This window comes from Accipiter gentilis, chromosome 33 (genome assembly GCF_929443795.1).
Source record: "Accipiter gentilis chromosome 33, bAccGen1.1, whole genome shotgun sequence".
Classification (NCBI taxonomy): domain Eukaryota; kingdom Metazoa; phylum Chordata; class Aves; order Accipitriformes; family Accipitridae; genus Astur; species Astur gentilis.
The window spans coordinates 1,131,687-1,154,693 of NC_064912.1; the positions used below are offsets into that span (position 1 = coordinate 1,131,687).

Below are 23,007 nucleotides of genomic sequence, written 5' to 3' on the forward strand. Positions count from 1 at the left end.
CCACTCCACACACGAAGGATGCTGCTGGAGGCCTAGCATCAGTTGCTGCACTCTTAGGGATATATCACACTTGTGTAGGAAACAATCTTTTACTGAGCAGATTCCACCTAGGTCCTCTTCCTCATCCCAAATTCTCAGCAGATCTGGAATCTGGCACTGTTCCTGCCCACTGTCTGGCCAGATACAGGATACTGGCAAGACCGTACAAGTAAGAGTTGCACCTGGGCATGAGCTGGGTATTCATCTCTCCTCTAACCCCTTTTTCTGGGCAGGATAACCTCCTGGTTGTGGTCCCCAGCAGGTCTCCCTAGTGCAGGCTGCTGCTGGTGCAGACCTGCTCAAGCAGAGAGGGGCACAATGCTGAGAACCAACCCCCTTGCCCAGACAAGAAGGCCTCAGAGGAGACTGTTGTACTTTCACTGCAGCAGTGAAGTCCAGAGGGACTCGAAACTAGACTTGCCTGCTGGGTGGAAAGGTCTGCTGGGGGGGGTGGCCTTGGTTCATCACCCAGCAGTGAATCTTGAGAGGAGACAAAGTGTCCTTCCTCTGCATCAGCCAAGCGGGCTTCTTTCTTTCTGGTCATCACACTTAGCACAAGCTTAGCCTAGAAGAAGCCCCTAGCCTGTTTCTTTAAACTCCTTGAGTCTGAGGTCAAAATTTTGAAGTGTAAAAACAATTCAGGTATTTGTATACACACACACAGAGCTGTATACACACACATGCATATACACACTTGGGCATTCTGCAGGTTCTTGCAGCTATCCTGGTGGGTGGAGGAGCTGGACAACAAATCTGACCCCCATAGACGCACATGCCTGGCCCCAGTGCTGTTAGACCCTGCCGCTGTGTCCAGGAGCATTAGAAGTCTGCTGCAATCTCCCCGCGGTCATTCATTTCGATGTTGGTGTAATTTTGGGGATGTCTGAAAAGCAACAGACACAGAAAAATGCAAGATCAGTCGCTTTGCTCTTTTGCACAAGCCAGTTAATCTGTATCTCAGCTTTGCACTTAAAATGAAGAGGCTGGATGACCAGCCTTCAGCAGGCACAGAGTTTCCCAAGGTCTCTGTTAGCGTTGTGAGGAAAAACAGGAGCAGAACACCTGCCATCACCTGGCACACGTACATCAACTTAAAATCACCCTGGACTCTGGAAGAGCTTCCCTAAATCTGACTTACTTTTAAAAATTCCTTTAAAAAAAATAGATACTGAGTTTTGTGTTCCCCAAATGTATTTTAAGAACTTCCCTCATTTCTAATTCTTACATATCAGCCCCCCTATCCAATGATGAAGGAAGATCAGTAAAAATTAATGGAAATAAATCACCTGGGCTGGTTAAATAACCCATCCACTGTAACATTTATTTCAGAGAAACATACAGCCTGAGTGTTAAGCTGCTGTTTGCCTGCTGACAACATCAGGGAATGCCAAGTAATTATTTAAAGTGGTGTCATGTTATAATATGAAAACTGTTTCCCATCAAGCTAAACTCTCTGTTGCTTCCACCCTGCTCTATGGAAGAGCTCTTCCCCGAGGCCAAAGCATCATCTCTCACTGCCCCTTGTGTGCCATGAGCCTTCAGCTTTCTGCTCTCCCACCACAGCATGTTGTAAGTAAAACTGATGGCCTTTACACTGTGCCCACTGACATGCCTAGGATTAGCCATGGTTTTATTTGTGATTATCATAACCTCCTGCAGAACCTGCAGTCTGCTGCATCAAAAGCAAAGGGGCTTTGCTGCAAACATTAGAAGCAACATATTGGAGTGTTTGGATGTAGCATCTGAAGGTAGGTGTTCACCCGAGTGAAGGAGCAGGTCCCTGCACAGAGTTTAGAGAAGAAGCACCGGGGAAGGAGAGGGTGAGAGATGCAAGGCAGATGGGAAAGTGGTTTCTCACCTTTTGATGAAGTAAAATGCCAGGCTGACCACGAAGAACATGAGCAGGACAGATCCCATGACAAACAGGGCAATTTCCCAGCCCTGGAAGGAAGCTGAGGGTTCAAAGGCAGAGATGGAACACTGTAGCCGTGACCTTTCCCTAGCACAGCGTACCACCAGGAGGCCATAGAATCACAGTCACAGAATGGGTTGGGTTGGGCTGGCCTGGGTTGGGTTGGGTTGGGTTGGAAGGGACCTCTAAAGATCACCCAGTCCAACCCCCCTGCAGTGGGCAGGGACATCTTTCACTAGATCAGGTTGCTCAAAGCCCCATCCAACCTGACCTTGAATGCTTCCAATGGTGGGACACCCACAACTTCTCTGGGCAACAACAGGTTGGGCTGTCCCAGCCTCCTGATCTGGAGACCCACTCTTCTACCCACCCTGGCTGCACCCCCCACCATGTGCTGGTTCTGGCTGGCTCCAGCCTGGGTTCCAGCTGCTGCTCTGAGCAATTGGGCTTCTGGGCTGTGTGTCCGACAGCTCCAAAAGCAAAGGGATGCCCAGTGAAGACCAGTCTCACAAGAAAATTTAGACACCCAAACTTCCAGTGGTATTGGTGTAATAGGGCTGACTACCTCATCACACTGGAGGAACTGACTGTCATTACCTCTCTCGTAATGACCCACCAGTTTCTAGAAGGCAGCTGTGTTTGGGAAGCATCACCAGAGGTCCCTGGTGGCTTTCCCTGTAATGCCCCTCTTGTGTGGATACATGGCCTGACCTCAGCCCCAACCCTGCTCACTGTGCTGGAAGCAGATCACTTCTTTGCCTTCTGCTCACCACTGCTGTGTGACACGGATGGTGCATTTCCAGGGGCGATGCACTCAGGACTGGTTTTTACCACTCTGTCATCCACGGAGAAGGTGTGGGGGCTGGCCAGGAAGCCCTGGCACCAGGTCTCGATGGACTGCTGCTGCTCCAGCTGCCGAGCCCAAACCTGGCCCCAGACCTTCACCAGGGAGTCCACACATATCAATTTCAGCCCTGCGGAGAAAAAACAGTGGGTCTTGGGTGGCTGGAAATCCTCCAGCTGTTTGGGAACACATTGCTCCCATGACTTCATGCCCTGCTCCAGTAACACCCTCCTGCTCCCATGCTCTTCACTCTCCTCTCCCCACCTCTGAAATCACACCACCATGCTGTATTGCAGGTAACTTCAGCACATGCTCAACCTTTCTTTCAGTGACAAAAGGGACTTGGAGTTGTCCTCTCTACCCAGCAGAATACTTTGTACTACACTTGGTAAATTCCCAATCCCTAACCACTGGTGAGAGTTGTCTGAAATTGTTCAAAAGGTCAAAATTTGTTTGGGCAACAGAGACAAAGCATGGCTGCAAAGCCTTCATTTCCTTACAAAACCAGTCAAAAAAATAGGAAACATTTTCTTTCCATCCCTCAAAAGATGTAGTTCCCTAAGACTTCTAGAAGTGACTTTTTGGTCCAGGTACTTCGAATAAGTACAGGACACTAAAGGAGTCTGACAGAGAAAGAGTTGAGAACCAGAGTCCTCTAGAGTGCAAATGGCTTTTTGCTTTGCAGGTTTAGGATATTCAGTTTGTCTGGCAGACATCTCAAGGCATCATCAGAGACTTCCATTCCTCATGGTCCCTCTAGCTTGCCCTTCCTCTAGTAAGCAGCCTGTGTCAGGCTCTCTCCTGCTCTCCCCGCTGAAATTCCATGTATCCACCACTGCTCCTCCAGTTCCCCTCACTTGAGTGCAAGCCTGCAAGTTTGGCTTGAGAAGGGACCATCCTGATGACGAGCAGCTGTGGATGGGTAAGGGAGGAGGGCACTGCAAACTGGGTGAGCAGAGTAGGGCACCAACCTTGCAGGTAGAGCTCAGAGACACCGCAGGAGCACTTCTCCTCTAGGGAGCTCACCAAGACCCTTCCCAAGCTTTTCAGCATCCTCCTGTGGTGCAGGTTCCACGTGGAACAGTCTAGAGGAAAAGGAGAAGTGGTTTTCTGGGTGCAGCTTGGGGCTGTTAATAAGCTCCCAGCTGTGTGCCCTTTCCAAAACACTTGGCTTCACGTCTGAGCTCAGGAGCAAAGCTCCTCCAAAGCCTGCATCCCACCCTCCTCTGCTTCCCATCTTCCTCTGCCCGCCTCCTGCAGGGTGAGTCTTCACTTCTGGCCTTCTACCACCACATACACCAGCTTTACTCCTTCACTGACCTCCCAGGGGAGTGGGGAAGAGGCATGGCCCACGTGTCCCACCACATGGGCCAGTACAGAGTGGTCTCTCATGCTGGTAGAGGAAGGAGAGGTCCACAGCCTGCCCCTCTCAGGAGGCTGGAGGAGGAGGAACAACCTCCTTTTCATTTTACCCAGGTCTTGAGTGCCCAAGCTGATCCAAGCACAGCCTTTGCAGGGGCTGGAGACCCCACTGTACTTTTACTTGCTGGCTCAGGAGTCAGGACAGAGCCACACCACTTTGTTGCCACAGATGGACTGAGGCAGGAGGGTTTGCTGGCAGTTTCCCTGCCCCTGCCATCACAAGAGACCCAGGGGGGCTTTCCTGCCATTGCTGCATATCTAACACTGCAGAAAGAATTCCTGAGAAGGGCTTGGCCCTGTCTGAGCAGAGACATCTCACATGAAATACATGGCCACCTTCATACAAGCACACACTAAAGCTGTGAGCGAGGCTGCCCTCTTGGGATGGTGGCATCACATCAACGCAGGGGTGTCTGTACCAGCTCTCCCCCAGCACGTCCCCTTTCACAACTGGGAGGCAGAAGGTTTCCTGTCAGCATCCCCCTCCCAAGCCATGGGAAATTGGGGTCAGCCCCCCGTCCCAGCACTCCCACCCCATACCAATGGGGGCACCCAGCTCCACTCACTAGGTGTCAGGAGGCAGAGGTGGAGATCCACGGCGAAGGCATCCTGCGGACAGCTGTTCTGCAGACCAGGGGTAGGGTCCGAGACGGCAAACTGCAGTTCTGCGCTGGCATTGCCGCAGGCACAACGGCTCAGGGACATGGACCTGTCCCCAGGAGTCAGAGCTCACCAACATGTCACACACCTTTCTTCCCACCCCCAACCAAAAGTCCCCCCCTGGGCCCCAGTTCCTGGTGCTGCTGGGGATGATGGAGAGTTTGCTGGAGCTGGAGCTGAAGTCAGGTTTCACAGAGCCATCACAGAGATGGGTCCAGCCAACCTCACCAGTTGGATAAGACCTGGGCTTGGCCAGAGCAAAGCTATTTGGTCTGACTGGCTTCTATAGGAGTAAGACTGCTGCCTCATTACAGCCAGTCTCCCAAAATTAAGAGTTTGTCCTCCAGGATAACAAATTTTCCATGCTACACAATATCTGCCCCTGCATTTCACTAATCTATTGCTTCCCTCCCCACCCCGGGGCTTAGAAACTTGGTCATGGTGTGAGGAAACAGCTTTTCTGGATGCAGTTGTTCAGGGCTGGACCGACAGAGGCTGCCTGGAGTCAGCCCATGTAAGCTCTCCCACCAAACCGCTGCCCTGACCTTGTGAATAACCACCCCGGTGAGGATTCACCACAATGTTTCGGCCAGCCAGAAGCTGGAGTTCTCATTTTCCTGGGAAAACCACGCACGTGGGGCTGCACTCTGTGCCCATGTGCTTGTAGGGGAGGCTACAAACACAGAATCTCCTGTCACATCATATGGAACAGGGGAGCAGAGAACTTGAGGAGGACAGATTTAATTAACAGAGGTGATCTTGTGGACAGGAGGACCTCTGCTAGTATTCCCACCAAGAGAAAGGCTCAGCCCTATTTGTTGTTGAGTCCACCTAGGAGCAAAAGGGATGTCAGGTTTTGTTTTGTTCTGCTGCTCATAGGGATATCCTTTTCTATTGGGTTTGTTGTTTGGTGTTTTTTTTTAAAGAAAAAGTTTGGCAAAGCAGCATATACAGCTGCTATCTGTAAAGGCTGCATGCCTTCATGTGATGCCATACACATCCCTTGGGGGAAGCGAGTTAAGTGAGCAGTGGAGGAAAAAAGTTCAATTCCCTATACCAAGGGCAGGGAAACATTTTCCATTGCAATGTGCTACGCACCAATCTGTTTTTCATCACAGCGCTGGTGAATATATTCAGCCGTACAGGAGGCAGGACAAGGCAGCAAGCTCAGCGACATGCCAGCCACAGGCTCTGGGCACAGGGAATCCAAAGGCATTCTCCCAGAGAAGTGACCTCACCTGTCATCCTTGCAGGGCACAGCATAAGATGGTCCAAGGAAGTCCAAGTGTCCTCCAGCTTTGCTGGACTCACACGTGTAAACCAAGGCATCCACCAAGTTCTCTGATGTTGTCTTTGTGCCACCAGGAATCAAGCTGGTCCTGTACACAGCAATAGCTCTGGAGCCTTCATTAGTAGCAAAGATGTCCTTGGAAGTCAGGTTTGTCCCATCTGGAAATGCCAGGGCAATAGGTGGGGTGAACATCTAGACAGTGTTAGTCTGAGCCTTGACCCTGACAGGACAAGCCAGTAATGAGGAGAACTCCAAGAACAGAAATGGGAGACAAAATAATGGTGGTGACTGAGGTCAAGTAAAAGCTGTAAAGCGACTGCTTGCTGTGAACATAGATTTCCAAAAAGATCAAGGTTCCTCTGAGATGCAGAGTCCTCTTCATGCAGCCCAGACAGAATTTAAGGTAAACAAAAAAATAAATCAAGATAAAACGAATGTACTGAGGAAACACCACCTTAGGAGCAGGAGGAGGCAGCAGCACTGCAGGGCTCAGTGAGCATCAGTGAACATGGCATCAGTGAACAACCTGACAGTCCTGGTGGACCTTGCTTCTCCTGAAAGCCCTTGTCTTGGTACCGGCAGCAGGAGCTTTCAGTCCTCCCAGTCCCTCTGCCCTGCACGGGGAGCTCAGCAGAGGCATGGAAGAGGGTTAAGCACCTTCTCAGTTGGAGTTTGATGGAACAACCAACCCAGGCAGAACAAAGAGAGAAAAAAACAGGAATAGAAGACAGGAAAAGCAAGGAAGAGTTGTCCCCCATGCCATGCACCCTCTTTCATCCCTTTCCTCCAAGCTGCTCAACCACCTGCCTATTTGTTTGAAGACAGACCACACGCCAGGTCCGTGACCATCAGCCTCACCGTGCCCATGCCCTCCATCCAGTGCAAACGTGAACAGCCCCGTGGCTCCAATGATGCCCCTCAGTGGGATGCTGGCACGTGCCTTGCCCTCCTTCCCCAGGAAGACCAGGCTGAGCCCTCCCAGGCTGGTGCCAGGCTTTCCCTCCAGCTCAACAAAGCGGTGTGGAGTAGCGCTGCCAGCCAGGCACAGCTCGCTGATGCGGATAGCAGGAGGGACTGGTGCCAAGGAGCTGCTGCAGGAGTTCTCCCCCAGCGGTGTCACCATGGTCACCTGCAGGAAGACATAAGAGCTGCCGCCACCACTGCTGCTCCCATTTCTTCAGGTGGAGCAATGGCTGCTCATGGCGTTACCTCTCATTCATGACTCCTACGGCTCCCTGGTGAGGCCCAAAGAGGACATAGTGGTTCTGCCTCACACCAGCTGCTCCTCACTCCCACCATCTGTTCAAGGGTTGTCCTGACTGCGGAGTCCCATCACTACACATCCCCATCACTGCTTTTGCTCCCACCCTTGGGACTCAAACAATTCTCTTTCCCTACTGCCAGGAGCACTTCTACACTTGTGTCTCCAGTCCATGGCATTGCTTCCTTGTGGTCCTTTCCCACTGCAAACACACCTCCCTCCTGCCAGCAGACCTCTTCTGCTTCCAGAGCAGTTTTATTGCCCCAGTTTTGGACCTGAGCACACCTCTGCGCTGGCCTGATCCCAGCAGGCATCAGCTGTGGAGCAGCAAAGCCCGCCCAGCTTTGTGCAGGACAAGCATACGTACTCTGTCATGTTCCTTCAGGGGGACTATCTGAAACTAGACATTTTGAAATAAAAAGGAACAGTTCAGACGAATTAATACAAATCAATCACACCAGTGGTTGAGGCATGTCCTTCACTCATCGGCCCTGCAGGAAGCTGGGTTTCAGGGATTGACATGCTGTGCCACACATCCCGAAGGTGGCACCAAATAAGTAGGGGTGAAGAGGTACCTCCACATCTGGCTCAGGGTAACTTGGGAGTCTGGGATGCTGCCCAAAAGCAGACTCGCCCATTCTGGGGTTGGTGGCATGTGAGCTGTCTTCAGGGATCTCCTGTTTCTGAGCCATGCTGCACAGGGCAGGGAGCTATTACCTGGCCAACAACAGGCAGGTGAACAGGGCAGGGAGGTGAGGGCTAGTGAGAGCATTATCAGATGGCAGGAGGTAGATGTAGCTCACCAGAACACCCCACTTTCCCAAATAAAGGACATACTGAAACATGACTGCTGCCCTCCCAGTGACTGTGGCTGGAGAAAGGACATCTGCCATCAACCCACCTGGAAGCTGCTCTGGAGTTTTGTGCTCAGGCTGTGACAGCGGCTCAGAGACTCATCCTCAGTGCTGTGAGAATCATTTTCGTACAGGATACTCTGCCCTGGTACCAGCACTTTGACCAGCTGGTCTGCCTTCTCCGGCATTCGGGACGTGTATACCACAGCATCCACCAGCCCCTCTGCAGTCACAGCCATGTTCACCGCATAGAGGGTGGTGTTGCTGTAGTAGAGAGCCACAGCGTCCACCCCATTCTGGATGGTGTTGGGGGGCAGCCCGATCATGGGTGCTGGGCTCATGGTGCTGCTCCCCACCAGGAAGTAACCCAGCTCATCTGTGTGGTGTCCAGACAGGTCCAACACCCGGTAGGCCCGGCTATTTTTACCATTGTAAAGGACCAACCAGTATCCCTGGAGGTCAAAGCGTGTCTGTCCAGTGTAGAAGAGTTCGATGTACTCTGCATCTTCTCCCCCCCCTGGGTTGTCTGGGTTCACTTCGTTGATGAGTAGCTTGGCCACTTGCACAGAAGGCTCTTGAGTCCCTTCTGGTATCTCTGATGGGACACCTTGGAAAGCAAAAATGTCACAAATATGGGCCTAAGCACAGAGCCCCAGAGAAACAATACAACATTGCACAGTGTTTTGCTGGGGTGAGACCAAATTCAGCAGGGCACTGAGGATGCTGGCTCAGATTTTTATCATCTGTGTGCTCTATAGTCCTTAGAAGAGCCCTGGCAATACTCTGGCTAATGCCAGCTGTAACAACAGAGCTTGCTGTTATGTCACATAAGAGCAATATGGGCTTTAGTAACTGGATGTGATGGAATTGGAAGGGATCTTTGTCAGAGTTGGGGAAATGAAGGGAGGGACATGACCCTCCTCTAGGAGAGCTAGACCCACATGTCCACCCTCAAACACATTGTATCCCCCAGCCTGCAAGAATGATGACTGGTACCTGGAGGCAAGTCTGGCACGCGAGTGTCGTTGAAGCAGGAGCTCTCTACTGTGATGTTCCTTCTGTCAAAACTCACAAGCCCAGGTGTCTCTAGGAAGGTCTTGAAGGCTAGCAGCAGGCTGCTCAGCTGGTCCTCTGACTTAGCAGTTAGCAGAGTGGTGAACACAAGCCCCAGATCCTGGCAGGCTGCCTTTGGCTCTACAAAGGCAAGCAGAAAACTGCCTCAGTTTCATCCATGCCACCAAAACCCCACTTTTTCTCCTGGAAGAGACACAGAGGTTACCAGCTCAACTCTACCACCACTGCCCTCCTGGTCAGACTGACTCAGGGCAGTTCATACCATCCACACAACACTGTGAGCTCTGCCTGCGCCAAGGGGCATCCTGGGACCGAGCCACACAGTACACACAAATGCTGTCTTCATCCTTTAGAAGCCTTGTAGTCCCAACAGCGAACAGAACGGTCTCTTTGGAGGGGTGTCTAAACATAAGCTAAACATAACACCGCTGACAACGCAGGCTGCAAAGTCATGGCTCTTTTCTTCATGCGTCTGCATGTGCTCATCACACTCGCATACTAACGTAGTAGGGATATCAGAAAAGCAACACAGACCAGTAAGTCCACTTGCATTTCTGCTGCAACTTGGCTTAGTTCATATGGGTCATAAAGTCAAGTAGGCAACAAACTCCTAGCTGACATGTCAGCCTTGTTGCCACACCTGTCTAACTGCAAATGCTCAAGGCTAAAATAGCTGGTGGTCTGCAGATGAGCACTGATGTGTGTCGGTGGAGCCACAGATGGGAGCGCTCTGCGGAACATCAAAGAACAGTAACATGGTCTGCCTAACACTCAACATTTCTGTCATCAGCACCAAGTTCACATTAGCTGGGATCCAAACCAGGAGGACAGAATGCAAGAGGGAACACAGGGCTTAAAATCAGAAGTGAACAGGCATTAACCACTGGTGATCCCTGGACTGCCCCACTCCTGCCCAGCTCACCTTTAAAGTAGGCAGCAGAGATTCCACAGCTGCAGGATCCATCGAGGGCCTGGACCAGAGTCATCAGAATCTCTTCTGACTTCAGGAGCCACTCCTGGCAATCTAGGAAACAAAAAGCCAGCTGTCACCCAGCCAGTGAAACCTTGCTCATGGAATCCAGCTCATTCTGGGATGGGTGAAGCTCAGCTCCTGCTTATCACTCAGAGGACCCGAAAAGGCTTCTCTTCACCCCGGTCAGTGGGTGTGGGAGTGAAGATTGGAAAAGCTCAGCTTGGCATGGGTTGCCAGGAAAAAAAATATTGCAGAAAATTGTCAGATGTCCTAGTTGTGTTTCCTTTGGTATTACGTTCACACAACCCAGCATGACTCTGTGTGGTCTTCCTGGACAGCTCTGGCTTTGTGCACATGCTCTTGTCCTTAGGAGGTCCTGCCTATAGGAGCAGAAATAACTAATACCCACCTGCTACACGAAGGCAGAAGGAGAGAGTCTGGCTGAAGCGTTTGCTGGGGCAATCATTGAACTTGCCAGGGGTGGGCCTGCTGAGGACATAGGACAAGGAGTCCCGGGTCACTGAGCAGCAGTTGCACCGGTTCATGGACACATCTCCCAGCTGGTCCCTGCAAGAGGCAGAGATGTAAATGAAAGAAAACATGACCTGCCAGCCAGCGACCTGAGTGGTCTTCACCCACCAGTGACTTCTGCCTGCACCAGAGGGTGAAACCATGCACTTATAGCCCTCTCCCTTCACAAGGTTTGAAGAGATATCCCATCCTCATCAGTACCTCCTTGTCTCAAAAAAACCCCACAAGACCTCACTAAATCTTGAGAGAGAAGACCATGGGCTTCATCCAACCCTTTTTCTTCTAGCACTGGCTGCTTTTTTGACTGATCTGAAGACAGGCAAGATAGTGCAGACACACTCATGCTCAGCCTGGGACCATTGGGAAGAATGGTGGGGTGCAGCTAGAGAAACTGGAAAGGCAGCACCTGAGAATGAAATGCTTGAGCAAGAGCCCTCAACTCAAAGGCAAAGAGGATGTCTGGGGGGTTGGACTAGATGACTTTTAAAGGTCCCTTCCAACCCAAACTGTTCTATGATTCTATGATCTGACCCTGGCAATGAGGGCTGAACTGTGTTGACCAGCTGGAGTGCATGAAGCTCTGCCGGGGGATGAGGAGCCAACCAAGAACATATGGGTCTGGATTAAAGGAGGGCAGGGACGGATGACATTATAGTGGGGGTCCTGGCCACCCGACCAGGAAGACCTGCCCTGAGTGGATGAGGCCCTCTATAGACAGATAGGAGCAGCCTCATGTTCACAAGCCCTGGTCCTCATGGGGGACTTCAACCACCCCGGTATCTGTTGGAGAGACAACACAGCACGGCATAGACAATTCAGGAGGTTCCTGGAATGTATTGATGACAACTTCCTTCTCCAAGTGATAGAGAAACCAATGAGGAAAGCTGCTATGCTGGACCTTGTTGTCACCAACAAGGAGGGGCTGGTGGGGAATGTGAAGCTCAAGGGCAGCTGTGGCTGCAGTGACCATGAAACGGTGGAATTTGAGCTGCTTAGGGCATCGAGGAGGGCGCACAGTAAGCTCGCTAACATGGACTTCAGGAGAGCAGACTTTGGCCTGTTCAGGGATCTGCTTGGTAGAGTACCATGGGATACAGCCCTGGAGGTAAGAAATCTTCAAGGGTCACCTCCTCCAAGCTCAGGAGTGATGCATCACAACAAAGATGAAGTCGGTTGAAAACACCAGGAGGCCTGCGTGGATGAACAAGGAGCTCCTGGACAAACTCAAACACAAAAAGGAAGCCTACAGAGGGTGGAAGCAAGGACAGGCAGCCTGGGAGGAATACAGAGAAATTGTACAAGCAACCAGGGATCAGGTTAGGAAAGCTGAAGCCTTGATAGAATTAAATCTGGCCAGGGACATCAAGGGCAACAAGAAAAGCTTCTGTAGGTACATCGGTGATAAAAGGAAGACTAGGCAAAATGTGGGCCCTCTCTGGAAGGAAAGGGGAGACCTGCTTACCTGGGACATGGAGAAGAATGAGGTACTCATTGACATTTTTACCTCAGTCTTCACTGCCAAATGCTCTAGCCACACCGCCCAAGTCGCAGAAGGCAAAGGCAGGGACTGGGAGAATGAAGAACCACGCACTGTAGGAGAAGATCAGGTTCGAGACCATCTAAGAAACCTGAATGTGCAGAAGTCCATGGGACCTGAATGAGATGCATCCATGGGTCCTGAGGGAACTCGTGGATGAAGTGGCTGAGCCACTATCCATCATATATGAGAAGTTATGGCAGTCTACTGAAGGTCCCACTGACTGGCAAAGGGGAAACATAATCCCCATTTTTAAAAAGGGAAAAAAGGAAGACCTGGGGAACTACAGGCATCAGTCTCACCTCTGTGCATGGCAAGATCATGGAGTGGATCCTTCTGCAAACTATGCTAGGGCACATGGAAAATGAGGAGGTGATTGGTGACAGCCAACATGGCTTCATGTCCTGGTTTCAGCTGGGATAGAGTTAATTATCTTCCTAGTAGCTGGTACAGTGCTATGTTTTGAGTTCAGTATGAGAAGAACGTTGGTAACACTGATGTTTTCTGTTGTTGCTAAGTAGTGTTTAGACTAAAGTCAAAGATTTTTCAGCTTCTCATGCTCAGCCAGCGAGAGAGCTGGAGGGGCACAAGAAGTTGGCACAGGACACAGCCAGGGCACCTGACCCAAACTGGCCAACGGTGTATTCCATACCATGGGACGTCCCATCTAGTATAGGAACTGGGAAGTGGCGGTGGGGAATCGCCGCTCAGGTGCTAGCTGGGTGTCGGTCCGCGGGTGGTGAGCTATTGCCCTGCGCATCATTTGTACATTCCAATCCTTTTATTACTACTGTTGTCATTTTATTAGTGTTATCATTATCATTATTAGTTTCTTCTTTTCTGTTCTATTAAACCGTTCTTATCTTAACCCGTGAGTTTTACTTCTTTTCCCAATTTTCTCCCCCATCCCACTGGGTGGCGGGGGAGTGAGTGAGTGGCTGCGTGGTGCTTAGTTGCTGGCTGGGGTTAAACCACGACACTTCACTAAGGGCAAATCATGCCTGACAAATTTGGTGGCCTTCTACAATGGGGTTACAGCATTGGTAGATAAAGGAAGAGCAACTGACATCATCTACCTGGACTGGTGCAAAGCATTTGGCATGACATCCCTGTCTCTAAATTGGGGGACATGGATTTGACAGATGGACCACTCGGTGGATGAGGGATTGGCTGCATGGCTGCACTCAAAGAGTTGCAGTCAATGGCTCAATGTCTGAGCGGAGACCAGTGACAAGTGGCATTCCTCAGGGGTCGGTATTGGGACTGGCACAGTCTAACAAACATCTTTGTCAGTGATGTGGACAGTGCGACTGAGCGCACCCTCAGCAAGTTTGCTGATGACACCAAGCTGTGTGGAGCAGCTGACACACCGGAGGGAAGGGATGCCATCCAGAGGGACCTTGACAAGCTTGAGAGGTGGGTCCATGTGAACTTCATGAAGTTCAACAAGGCCAAGTGCAAGGAACTACATATGGTTTGGGGCAATCTCTGAGAACAGCCCTGAGGAGAAGGACTCAGAGATGTGGGTTGATGAGAAGCTCAACATGACTTGGCAATGGGCACTTGCAGCCCAGAAAGCCAACCATATCCTGAGTTGCATCAAAAGAAGTGCAGCCAGCAGGTCGAAGAAGGTGAGTCTACCCCTCTACTCTGCCCTGGTGAGACCTCACCTGGAGTACTGTGCTCAGTTTTGGGGCCCCCAACATAAGAAGGACATGGACTTGTTGGAGCAGGTCCAGTGGAGGAACACCTCTCCTACAAAGACAGGCTGAGAGAGCTGGGGTTGTTCAGCCTGGAGAGAAGGCTCCAGGGAGATCTTATAGCAGCCTTCCAGTACCTAAACGGGGGCTACAGGAAAGCTGGAGAGGGACTTTTAGCAAAGGCGTGTAGTGATAGGAGAAGGGGTAATGGCTTTAAACTGAAAGACGGTAGATTTAGATTAGATGTAAGGAAGAAGTTCTCTAGTGTGAGAGTGGTGAGGCACTGGAACAGGTTTCCCAGAGAAGTTGTGGCTGCCCCATCCCTGGAAGTGTTTAAGACCAGGTTCGATGGGGCTTTGAGCAACCTGGTCTAGTGGAAGGTGTCCCTGCCCATGGCAGGAGGGGTTGGAACTAAAGTTCCAACTAGGTTGGAACTTTAAGGTCCCTTCCAACCCAAACCATTCTGTGATTCTATGATTCTGTGATTGGTATTTGGTTGACAGTTACACACAGAAGCCAAGTCTCATGCTTTGCCGTCAAAACCACAGACAAGAGCTTGCCCAGGGTTTTTTTTGCTTATTGTCTGGTTCCACACACCCCACCCCATCTTCATGTGCATAGCACCTAGCTGCCTCTGCTCCTCCACCTGCTCCACTGTCCTTTACCCGCTCTGTTGTCCTCTTTCTTCTGTTCATAGAGCATGCCTAAAATGTGAAGGAAACGGTTCTCATGTCTCACAGAAGTCTGAGGTTACTAATGTTTCACTTAACCCACAAAGACAAAAAGAAACCCAAAACCCCAAAAGAAAGTGGCTCAACCCAGAATGAACAGTAACCCTACTTCCAGTCCTTGGTCTGGATGAAGCAGGGCAAGGACTTCCTCCTGGGTCAAGCAAGTGATGCTGAAGTCCCTCCCTCGTCCTCATTTTGACCTGAAATTCCATCCTGAACCTAAAAAAACTCTTTTCTTGTTGAAAGTGGTACTGGAAAATGTATTATATTGACCAGTACACTTTTATAAACAATAAAGAATTAAAATTATTAAATAATAACCGGCAATCATTTGGTCAGAAAATTGCTCCTCGAGTACTTTATTCTGCAACTGTACAGCTGCACCAGGACTACTGTGGAGAGGGGCACACCTACAAACTTCGACCAGGCAGTGGAAAAAGGCTGGGACTCAATAGTGCCATGAGGAGACCCTGGTCTGGAGGTGGCACTTGTCTTCCAGTCCCGGCTGGTGTTTGGGGCACAAGGCAGGGGTGACCCTAGGAGGCAAGGGCAACTCTGGTGCCAAACTCTCCTCCCAGCCCTGCCCAGCAAGAAGCCTCTCACCGCTTTTCCTTGTAGGCAGGTCTGCCAGGGGTCAGGATCTCCAGCAGCTCAGGGTTCGGTTCCTCATTGCTTGTGTACACAAGGGCATCCAACAGGCCGGTCACTGGCAGAGCCTTCCCCGGGACAAAACCGCTGCTGTTGCCTCTGTAGAGGGCAATGGCTTTGGGGCCACCTCTGAGGACAGGACGGGTGATATTCTCCGGGAATGGCAGATCCACTGCAGACCAGCAAGAAAAGGAGCAATAATGGCATGTAAGCAACACATGAGCGATACCCACTGTGTAGGAAACCAGCATCAGATCGGTCCTGGAGATCAGGACACAGGAACTCAGAAAGTGGCCGGGGTTGTCTGACTATTGCAAATTTGGCATCTGCTACCCCGTCTTTCTTCTCACTAACATTTCTCACATTTGTTCAAGCCTGTATTTCCCCATTCGTGACCAGATCCACAGTGTAGAGGCGGCTGGAAGGGGAAATCTGAGCAGAGTTCGTCCTGCTATTTCGGTTCTGCGAACAGCAAAGCTGATTCATGAGTAAGCAGGGGAACTGGAAAGCAAATGGTGATATGACTTTGTCTACAGTAAAGTCAATTTTTAATTTGAAAAGAAATCTGCAAAATCCACTAACCTTTCAGGTAGCAGCTACTTTAATAGTACACAAAAATACTTAAGAATTGACATTTTATTCTAGCATTCTAGCCCATGGTTTTTACAAACACAAACACCCTACACATACACACACATATATGCACACACATATTCAGTAAAGGCCCAAGATACCAGCATACAGAATTAAGGTTTAGGTTTGCTGGAGTTTCTCAATTTCATGAGCTTCACAATTTCCTTCCTCATACTTACCGTTCCTTTCACAAGCCATTTCCCCAGCATGCAGTAGGAACTGCTGAGGACATTAAAAAGCAGCAGACTGCTGCTATTTTGATACTTCTCCTTGCATAAATGGCCCGAGGGAATAAACATTAAAGGAGGAATCACATGAGAGGCAGAAGGGTAAGGAGAAGTGGTTACTCCTTGAGAAGAGCCACCAGGGCACCTGCACGCTGAGGGGCAGTCCTGTGCCTTAACCCTGATGCACCCCTGCCCAGGGAACTATTTTTCCCCTGACTGACTAATCTGGTAGCCTTTTACAATGGAGTGACTGCATTGGAGCATAAGGGAAGAGCAAGTGAAGTCTTCTGTCTTGACTTCTGCAAGGCCTTTGACACGGTCCCACACAACATCCTTGTCTCTAAATTGAAGAGATATGAGTTTGATGGATGTACTATTCAATGGATAAGGAATTGGCTGGATGGCCACATCCAAAGAGTCGCAGTCATCAGATCTATGCCCAAGCGGAGATCAGTAACAAGTGGTGTTCCTCAGGGGTCCGTATTGGGACCAATACAGTTCAACATCTTCATTAATGACATAGGCAGTGAGCGCACCCTCAACAAGTTTGTGGATGACACCAAGCTGAGAGGTTGGTGACACCAAGTTGATACACTTGAGGGAAGGGATGCCATCCAGAGGGACTTTGGAGGAGTGGCCCCATGTGAATCTTGTGAAGTTCAACAAGGCCAAGTGCAAGGTCCTACACCTGGGTCAGAGCAATCCCCAGTATCAGTACAGACTGGGGGATGAATGGATAGAGAGTACCCCTGCAGAGAAGGACTTGGGGATACTAGTGGATGAAAAATTGGACATGAGCTGGCAATGTGCGCTCACAGCCCAGAAAACCCATTGTATCCTGGGCTGCATCAAAAGAAGTGTGGTCAGCAGGTCAAGGGAGGTGATTCTCCCCCTCTACTCCACTCTCATGAGACCCCACCTGGAGTACTATGGCTGTCCCTGGGGGACCCAGCACAAGAAGGACCAGAGGAGAGCAGGTCCAGAGGAGGGGCACAAAAATTATCCAAGGGCTGGAAGAACTTCTCCCATGAAGAAAGGTTGAGAGAGTTGGGGTTCTTCAGCCTGGAGAAAAGAAGACTCTGAGGAGACCTTCTTGTGGCCTTTCAATACTTAAAGGGGGCTTATAAAAAAGATGGGCTTATATGACAGACTTTTTTACCAGAGCCTGTACTGATAGGATGAGGGGTAATGGTTTTAAACTGACAGAGGGCAGATCTAGATTCGAAGAACAAGGAGTGGTGAGATGCTGAGGCAGGTTGCCCCTTGAAGTTGTGGATGCTCCATCCCCTGGATGTGTTCAAGCTTAGGTTAGAGACGGCTTTGAGCAACCTGATCTAGTGGAAGGTGTCCTTGCCCACAGCAGGGGGATGGAACCACGATGATCATTAAAGGTCCCTTCAACCCAAGCCATTCTATGATTCAACTGAAAGTTTTCACACTGGCATCTGTCAAGGGAGAGCTTTTGCTCTGGTGCTCTCACAGCTTTAAGGTCTCTGCTGTGATAGGCAGACAAGCCATACAAAGACAGGACTAACAGCTGGGGCCATTTTAAGAGCTCCTGTTCCAAATCTGAAGTGGTCAGGTTAAATCAACATCTCACAAAGTGCTCAGCATGGAGTCACTATGAAAGTACCCTTTTAAGATGATTAATGTAATCACACTGTGTCATTGGGTGTTTTTTGGGTAAAACCTTCCACAAAAATGTGTGCACAGTATGCTTGAGACATCTTGACAAGGCCTCATTGGAAAAAAAAATGCCAAAGCATATTTCCAATTACTTTCCTGACTTGAGTGAGCCTTGAGGAAGAGTTAAATGTAATCCTTAGAAATTTCCTGCTTAGTCTGCAAGCTGATTGTGCTTTCACATCACTTTCTTTGACACTCCCCCCTTAGCTGTTGACTGTTAACAGCCCCAGTTCATCCAGAGGTAAGAGCAGAGCACCTTTCTTGGTGAGAAAAGCACAGCTCAAGTGGACAATCAGCTCTTCTACTTGTGTTGAAAGGGTATTTGGAGCAGTTTGAATTGTAAGAAAGAGCTCAACTGCTTTAAATAAAAAAAAGTTTTAGTTGCAAAACTACTTTTATTTTTACGGGAACCAGCTTTGTAAGGAATGAATATTCTCCCTGACTCAGAAATCATGAGTCAGTGAATTACACAAGACATCTGCAGAGTCAATGTCTCCAGCTGCCAAAATCTTCTTTTGAGGTGCCCAAAATAACAAGATATTTCTTTTTCCTCAGGTGGTCTGGAAGAAATGTTGACCATTGGAAGGAAGTTTAGAATGCAGCTTCACGCAGCCAATACCTGTGTCACCTACATTTGCAGATGGCACAATGGAAGAAAAGCCCTTGTGCTTTCTCGAGATGAGAGTATGTACCTGCTGTGAATGACCACCAAGTTACACACAGAGAAGGGGGACACTCCAAGGAGATGTGGCACAGTTAGGGTCCCACAGCAGGCTGGCCACAGGGCTGGGAGCGGAACCGTGTCCTCCCAAGCAGCAAAAGCACACGTGGTCTTCTGACCTCCACGAGGTCCCTCACCTGGAGCTCTGCAGGTCTACCACTTCTGCGAGACCTACCATCCTTCTACCCTCTTTTGATGCCCTTTAGTTCTTGTACAAGGAGAAAAGGTAAGCAAGCGATGCCTGTATACTTTCTTCAGGCTACTCACATTTCCGAAACGTTTGTCAGGGCCCTCATAAGCTTTTCCTTTTCTTCGTGTACTTAGTTATTTCTAATATGAAAGCATTTCCAAAGCACTATCCATCCTAGCTGATCTTCTCTGAATGTCTCCAATTCTAATATAGCCTTTTTGAGATTAAGGTATTGTAGCACACAAGACACAGTTAAAGATAGTAACAAACTATGGATTTACACAGTAGCATAAAAGATGCCATCCATTCTTTCCTCTTCTAATAATTTCTAGTATTTAATTTGCTTTATATAATTCCTTTTCCAATAATCTCTAACATTTCATTTGCTTTTTTATCTGCCACTGAGTTCTGGGTCACATTTTCACTGATCTCAGAACACCAAACAACAATAACAAATAACAGCATCCTCCAGACCCAAAATTGGCTGATCGCTCCCCTATCTCTGAGGTAGTCATCAAAATGCAGTCCTTACCTGAGGTTTTGCTTTGCGCTGGACCAATCAGAAGTAGCCCATCCAGTGAGGTTTTGCCGTAAACATCCATGGTGAAATAAATGTCTTTGGTCTGACCATCAATCAGCACCAGAACAACGTCCCTCAGCATGGTGGAGTGGGGACCCTGAAGCTCTATGAACTCAAACTCTTCAGAAGAAGAGGCGGCAAGAACCTCGCTGATCAGGACAGCAGATGCGTTCAGCTGAGAAGTTAGGATGCAGTGGTTGTCTGTGCCTGGACTGGGCATGGCCACTTGGAAAATCCACTGAGAATCTTCCCCACGGCACCTTTCTATTGACTCATCCATGGTCCTGAAGGTGGAGTCCTCCAGGAAAGCATCTCTGCCAGGGGTCAGTACCCTGACCAGGGTGTCTGCTCTGTCCGTCTTCTTAGTCTTATGGACCAAGGCATCTACTAGCCCATAACTTGTGACGCTCATGCCCTCCTTGTAGTTCCCTTTTCCATAGTAGAGAGCAATAGCGTCAGGGCCATTCTGGATAGTGTTCTTAGGAATAACTATAGCAGGGTTCACAGAAGAGGAGCCAATGAGAAAGAGCCCTTGGCTGTTAGTAACTTTGCCCTGGAGGTTTAAAACCTTGTAGGCTCGGTTTCCATTGCCATTGTAGAAGACCAGATAGTAGCCATCCAAGCGGGCCGTTTGACCGCTGGTGTGATAAAGCTCCACAAACTCAGAAGTGTCCTCTCCTGGGCTGTCAGCATTGACTTCGTTAATCAAAAGCGTATGCTCTGTTTTCTGGTCCCTGGGGTTTTTTATGAGATTCTGAGCAGCAACCTTGGGAAACCAGATGTACACAAGTACCATCAATCCAACGTGCCAGATATCTCCCATGATGAAGGCTGGGACTTTTGTTACAGTTCAAATCGAGAGGAGAGGGGGCCTGTCCTTTTCACAGCCACAAATAGAGCACAGAAGGAATCTGCCACGACTTGGCCGTTGCAGGACAGCAACACAAGGTCTCTGACCTGGATGCTAACTGGCAGAGGCAGGCACGCTTCTTCGGGGAGTTCTGGTTTGCAAAGCAAGGCAGCAATGCCACAAAATTCAGACTGAGAAGGGTATGGCTTGAACAAGAGATCTCCCAGCTCAGCTCCTTTAAAAGTTGGGGGGGGGGGAGAAAAAAGCTTGTTAGGAAACATAGAAACACACCAGTGACATTTAACAGCCTTAAAGCCCCATAATTTTTCCTCCCTACATTTCTTCAGAACTTTATCAAGATACATAACAGCAACAATGGGACAAAGCCAACAGTTTTCAGTGTTTGAAACCCTGACACTTGTGTGAACATTGAAAGTTGGACCGTGTCTGTGTTAATAGTTATTTCCAGTTATTTCCAATTTATTCCACAAGAATTAACATAAAACAGCACTAAAGATGATAGTAACCATCTTCTCCATCAAGGTGAGGGTAGGGAAGGAGAGGACAAATGGGTTTGGCTGGATTCTTGTCGCATGTGGCGCAGAGCAGCTCCACTGGCCACCACACCAACCAACCCTGCTGCAGCTCCGGCAGATGCAGAGTAAGGCTGCGGAATAAGCGGTGGGGATGAACCGACTATTTAAGACACTTGAAAAAAAAAAAGCGAGATTTGTTTTCCCATTTCCAGAAACATTTCTGTGAACAGCTGTACCATCACCTGCTGAGCTTAGATGACCTCCTTACAGTCTTTGACCAGCTGGTATCAGACAAGTGGAGGTTTCCAGCCGGTGCAATGCTCACCAGCACGGCTGCCGCCTTCCTGTGCTGCTGGGCTGACGGATCGGGAATGCACCCAAACCTCCAGGTGCTTTAGGTCATGGCTGATGATCACAGCAGCCCAAAGGGGTGACTGCTATGCGGATGGGTACCTGCAGTCTTTTCCAGGTGAAATCCCAGCCGCAGTGGGACCGTAGCATCACAACTATGGACGCAAACACCCAGGCTTGTGAGTGAGCCTGTATGGTCCCATTTATTGTGGCCACCTGAGCTAATGCCAGTGCACAGATGTCTTCTCACAAACAGGAGGAAACTGCAGTAACTCCAAAGGATGAAGCTGACAGCGATTCCACAAAAGAACATAACCCCCCCCCCACCTTCCCCTTTTGCTGTGCCTGACAGCCCTTAAGCTCATCTGCTCTCAGGCTACGGAATATGGAGAAGTGGACACATTCCTCACACCTCTGCTGAGCAGGACCAGCCCCGGCCCTGCTCTCTCTTCTGTTAGATGGTCACTATCAAAAAGGTCTCCGTCCCCTTTCAGGCACATCCCCAAAAATCACTATCAACATCCCCCCTTCTGCCAAACTCTTGCTCCTGCCCAGCTTCCAAAGAAAAAGAAGCTGTACCAGCTTCTCCCGGCCAAATCCATCCCCCCAGGTGCCCTATTTCCACGGTCTCTCCGCATTTTAGTTAAAGCAGGAGAAAGGAGGAGGAACACACGGGGGAGCTCCTGTCCAGGGGCTTGCGCTGGACACAAGGAAACTCACCAGAAATCGGAGAAAAACAGGAAAAAAAAAAAATACACACCCCCATACACCCCCAAAACTGGACATACTGGCAGGGCAGGAGCGGGGCGGGGTGAGAAGGGACGGGAACAGGGGACGGGGACGGGGATGGGACGGGGATGGGAATGAGACGGGGATGGGGATGGGAATGGGGATGGGATGAGGACGGGGATGGGGATGGGACGGGGATGGGAATGGGGATGGGACGGGGATGAGGACGGGGATGGGGATGGGACGGGGATGGGGATGGGACGGGGATGGGAATGGGGATGGGATGGGGATGAGGACGGGGATGGGGATGAGGACGGGGATGGGGATGGGACGGGGATGGGGGTGGGACGGGGACGGGGATGGGGACAGCGATGGGAATGGGGATGGGACGGGGATGAGGACGGGGATGGGGACAGCGATGGGGATGGGGGTGGGACGGGGATGGGAATGGGGATGGGGGTGGGACGGGGATGGGGACAGCGATGAGAATGGGGATGGGACGGGGATGGGGGTGGGACGGGGATGGGAATGGGGGTGGGACGGGGATGAGGACGGGGATGGGAACAGCGATGGGGATGGGGGTGGGACGGGGATGGGAATGGGGATGGGGGTGGGACGGGGATGAGGACGGGGACGGGAACAGCGATGGGGATGGGGGTGGGACGGGGATGGAGGAGGGACGACGGGGATGAGGATGGGGACCGGGACAAGCCTCCGCCCGGCCCGGGGAGGCGGCCCGGTTGCCGGCGGGGCTCGCCGGAGGGGCCGGAGCGGAGCTTCGGGGCTCAGCCCGGGCCACCGGGAGCGGGCTCTGCCCGGCACAGCCCCCCCCCCCCCCCGCCGGGCCGGGCACTCCCCGGGCGCAGAACCACGGAGCGGGGCCGCTCCGGGGAGGGTGTATGTGTGTGTGTGTGTGGGTGTCCCCACTCGGCCCCACCGCCCCACGCACTCACCGCCACATTCGCTGCCACGGCCGCGCCGCCACCGCCGCCCGCCGGGGAGGGTGGGTGGGTCGGGGCGGGCCGGG

General features: G+C 50.6%; 1 protein-coding gene across 1 annotated transcript; it reads right to left on the reverse strand.

The window, feature by feature from the left end:
* Positions 1-47: 47 nt before the first annotated feature.
* Positions 48-22,970, reverse strand: LOC126034111 (uncharacterized). Its single transcript, XM_049791393.1, has 14 exons — positions 22,934-22,970; positions 19,467-20,599; positions 15,433-15,649; positions 10,740-10,897; positions 10,280-10,381; positions 9,280-9,477; positions 8,331-8,890; positions 7,027-7,297; positions 6,116-6,326; positions 4,784-4,926; positions 3,767-3,880; positions 2,722-2,925; positions 1,898-1,991; positions 48-922 (listed from the first exon to the last, which is right to left on the reverse strand). The coding sequence occupies exons 2-14, from the start codon at positions 20,335-20,337 to the stop codon at positions 859-861; spliced, it is 3,207 nt and encodes a 1,068-aa protein (XP_049647350.1). The 5' UTR covers positions 20,338-20,599; positions 22,934-22,970; the 3' UTR covers positions 48-858.
* Positions 22,971-23,007: the final 37 nt, after the last annotated feature.

What these genes read in the sequence shown, in the direction of transcription:
- LOC126034111 (XM_049791393.1), bottom strand. Translation starts at nt 20,337, where the DNA reads ATGGGAGATATCTGGCACGTTGGATTGATGGTACTTGTGTACATCTGG. An exon ending in CGTGCCAGACTTGCCTCCAG is followed by an intron (nt 8,891 to 9,279) that starts GTACCAGTCATC and finishes TTGCTTTCCAAG; the next exon opens with GTGTCCCATCAGAGATACCA. An exon ending in CTCTGAGCTCTACCTGCAAG is followed by an intron (nt 2,926 to 3,766) that starts GTTGGTGCCCTA and finishes TTTTCTCCGCAG; the next exon opens with GGCTGAAATTGATATGTGTG.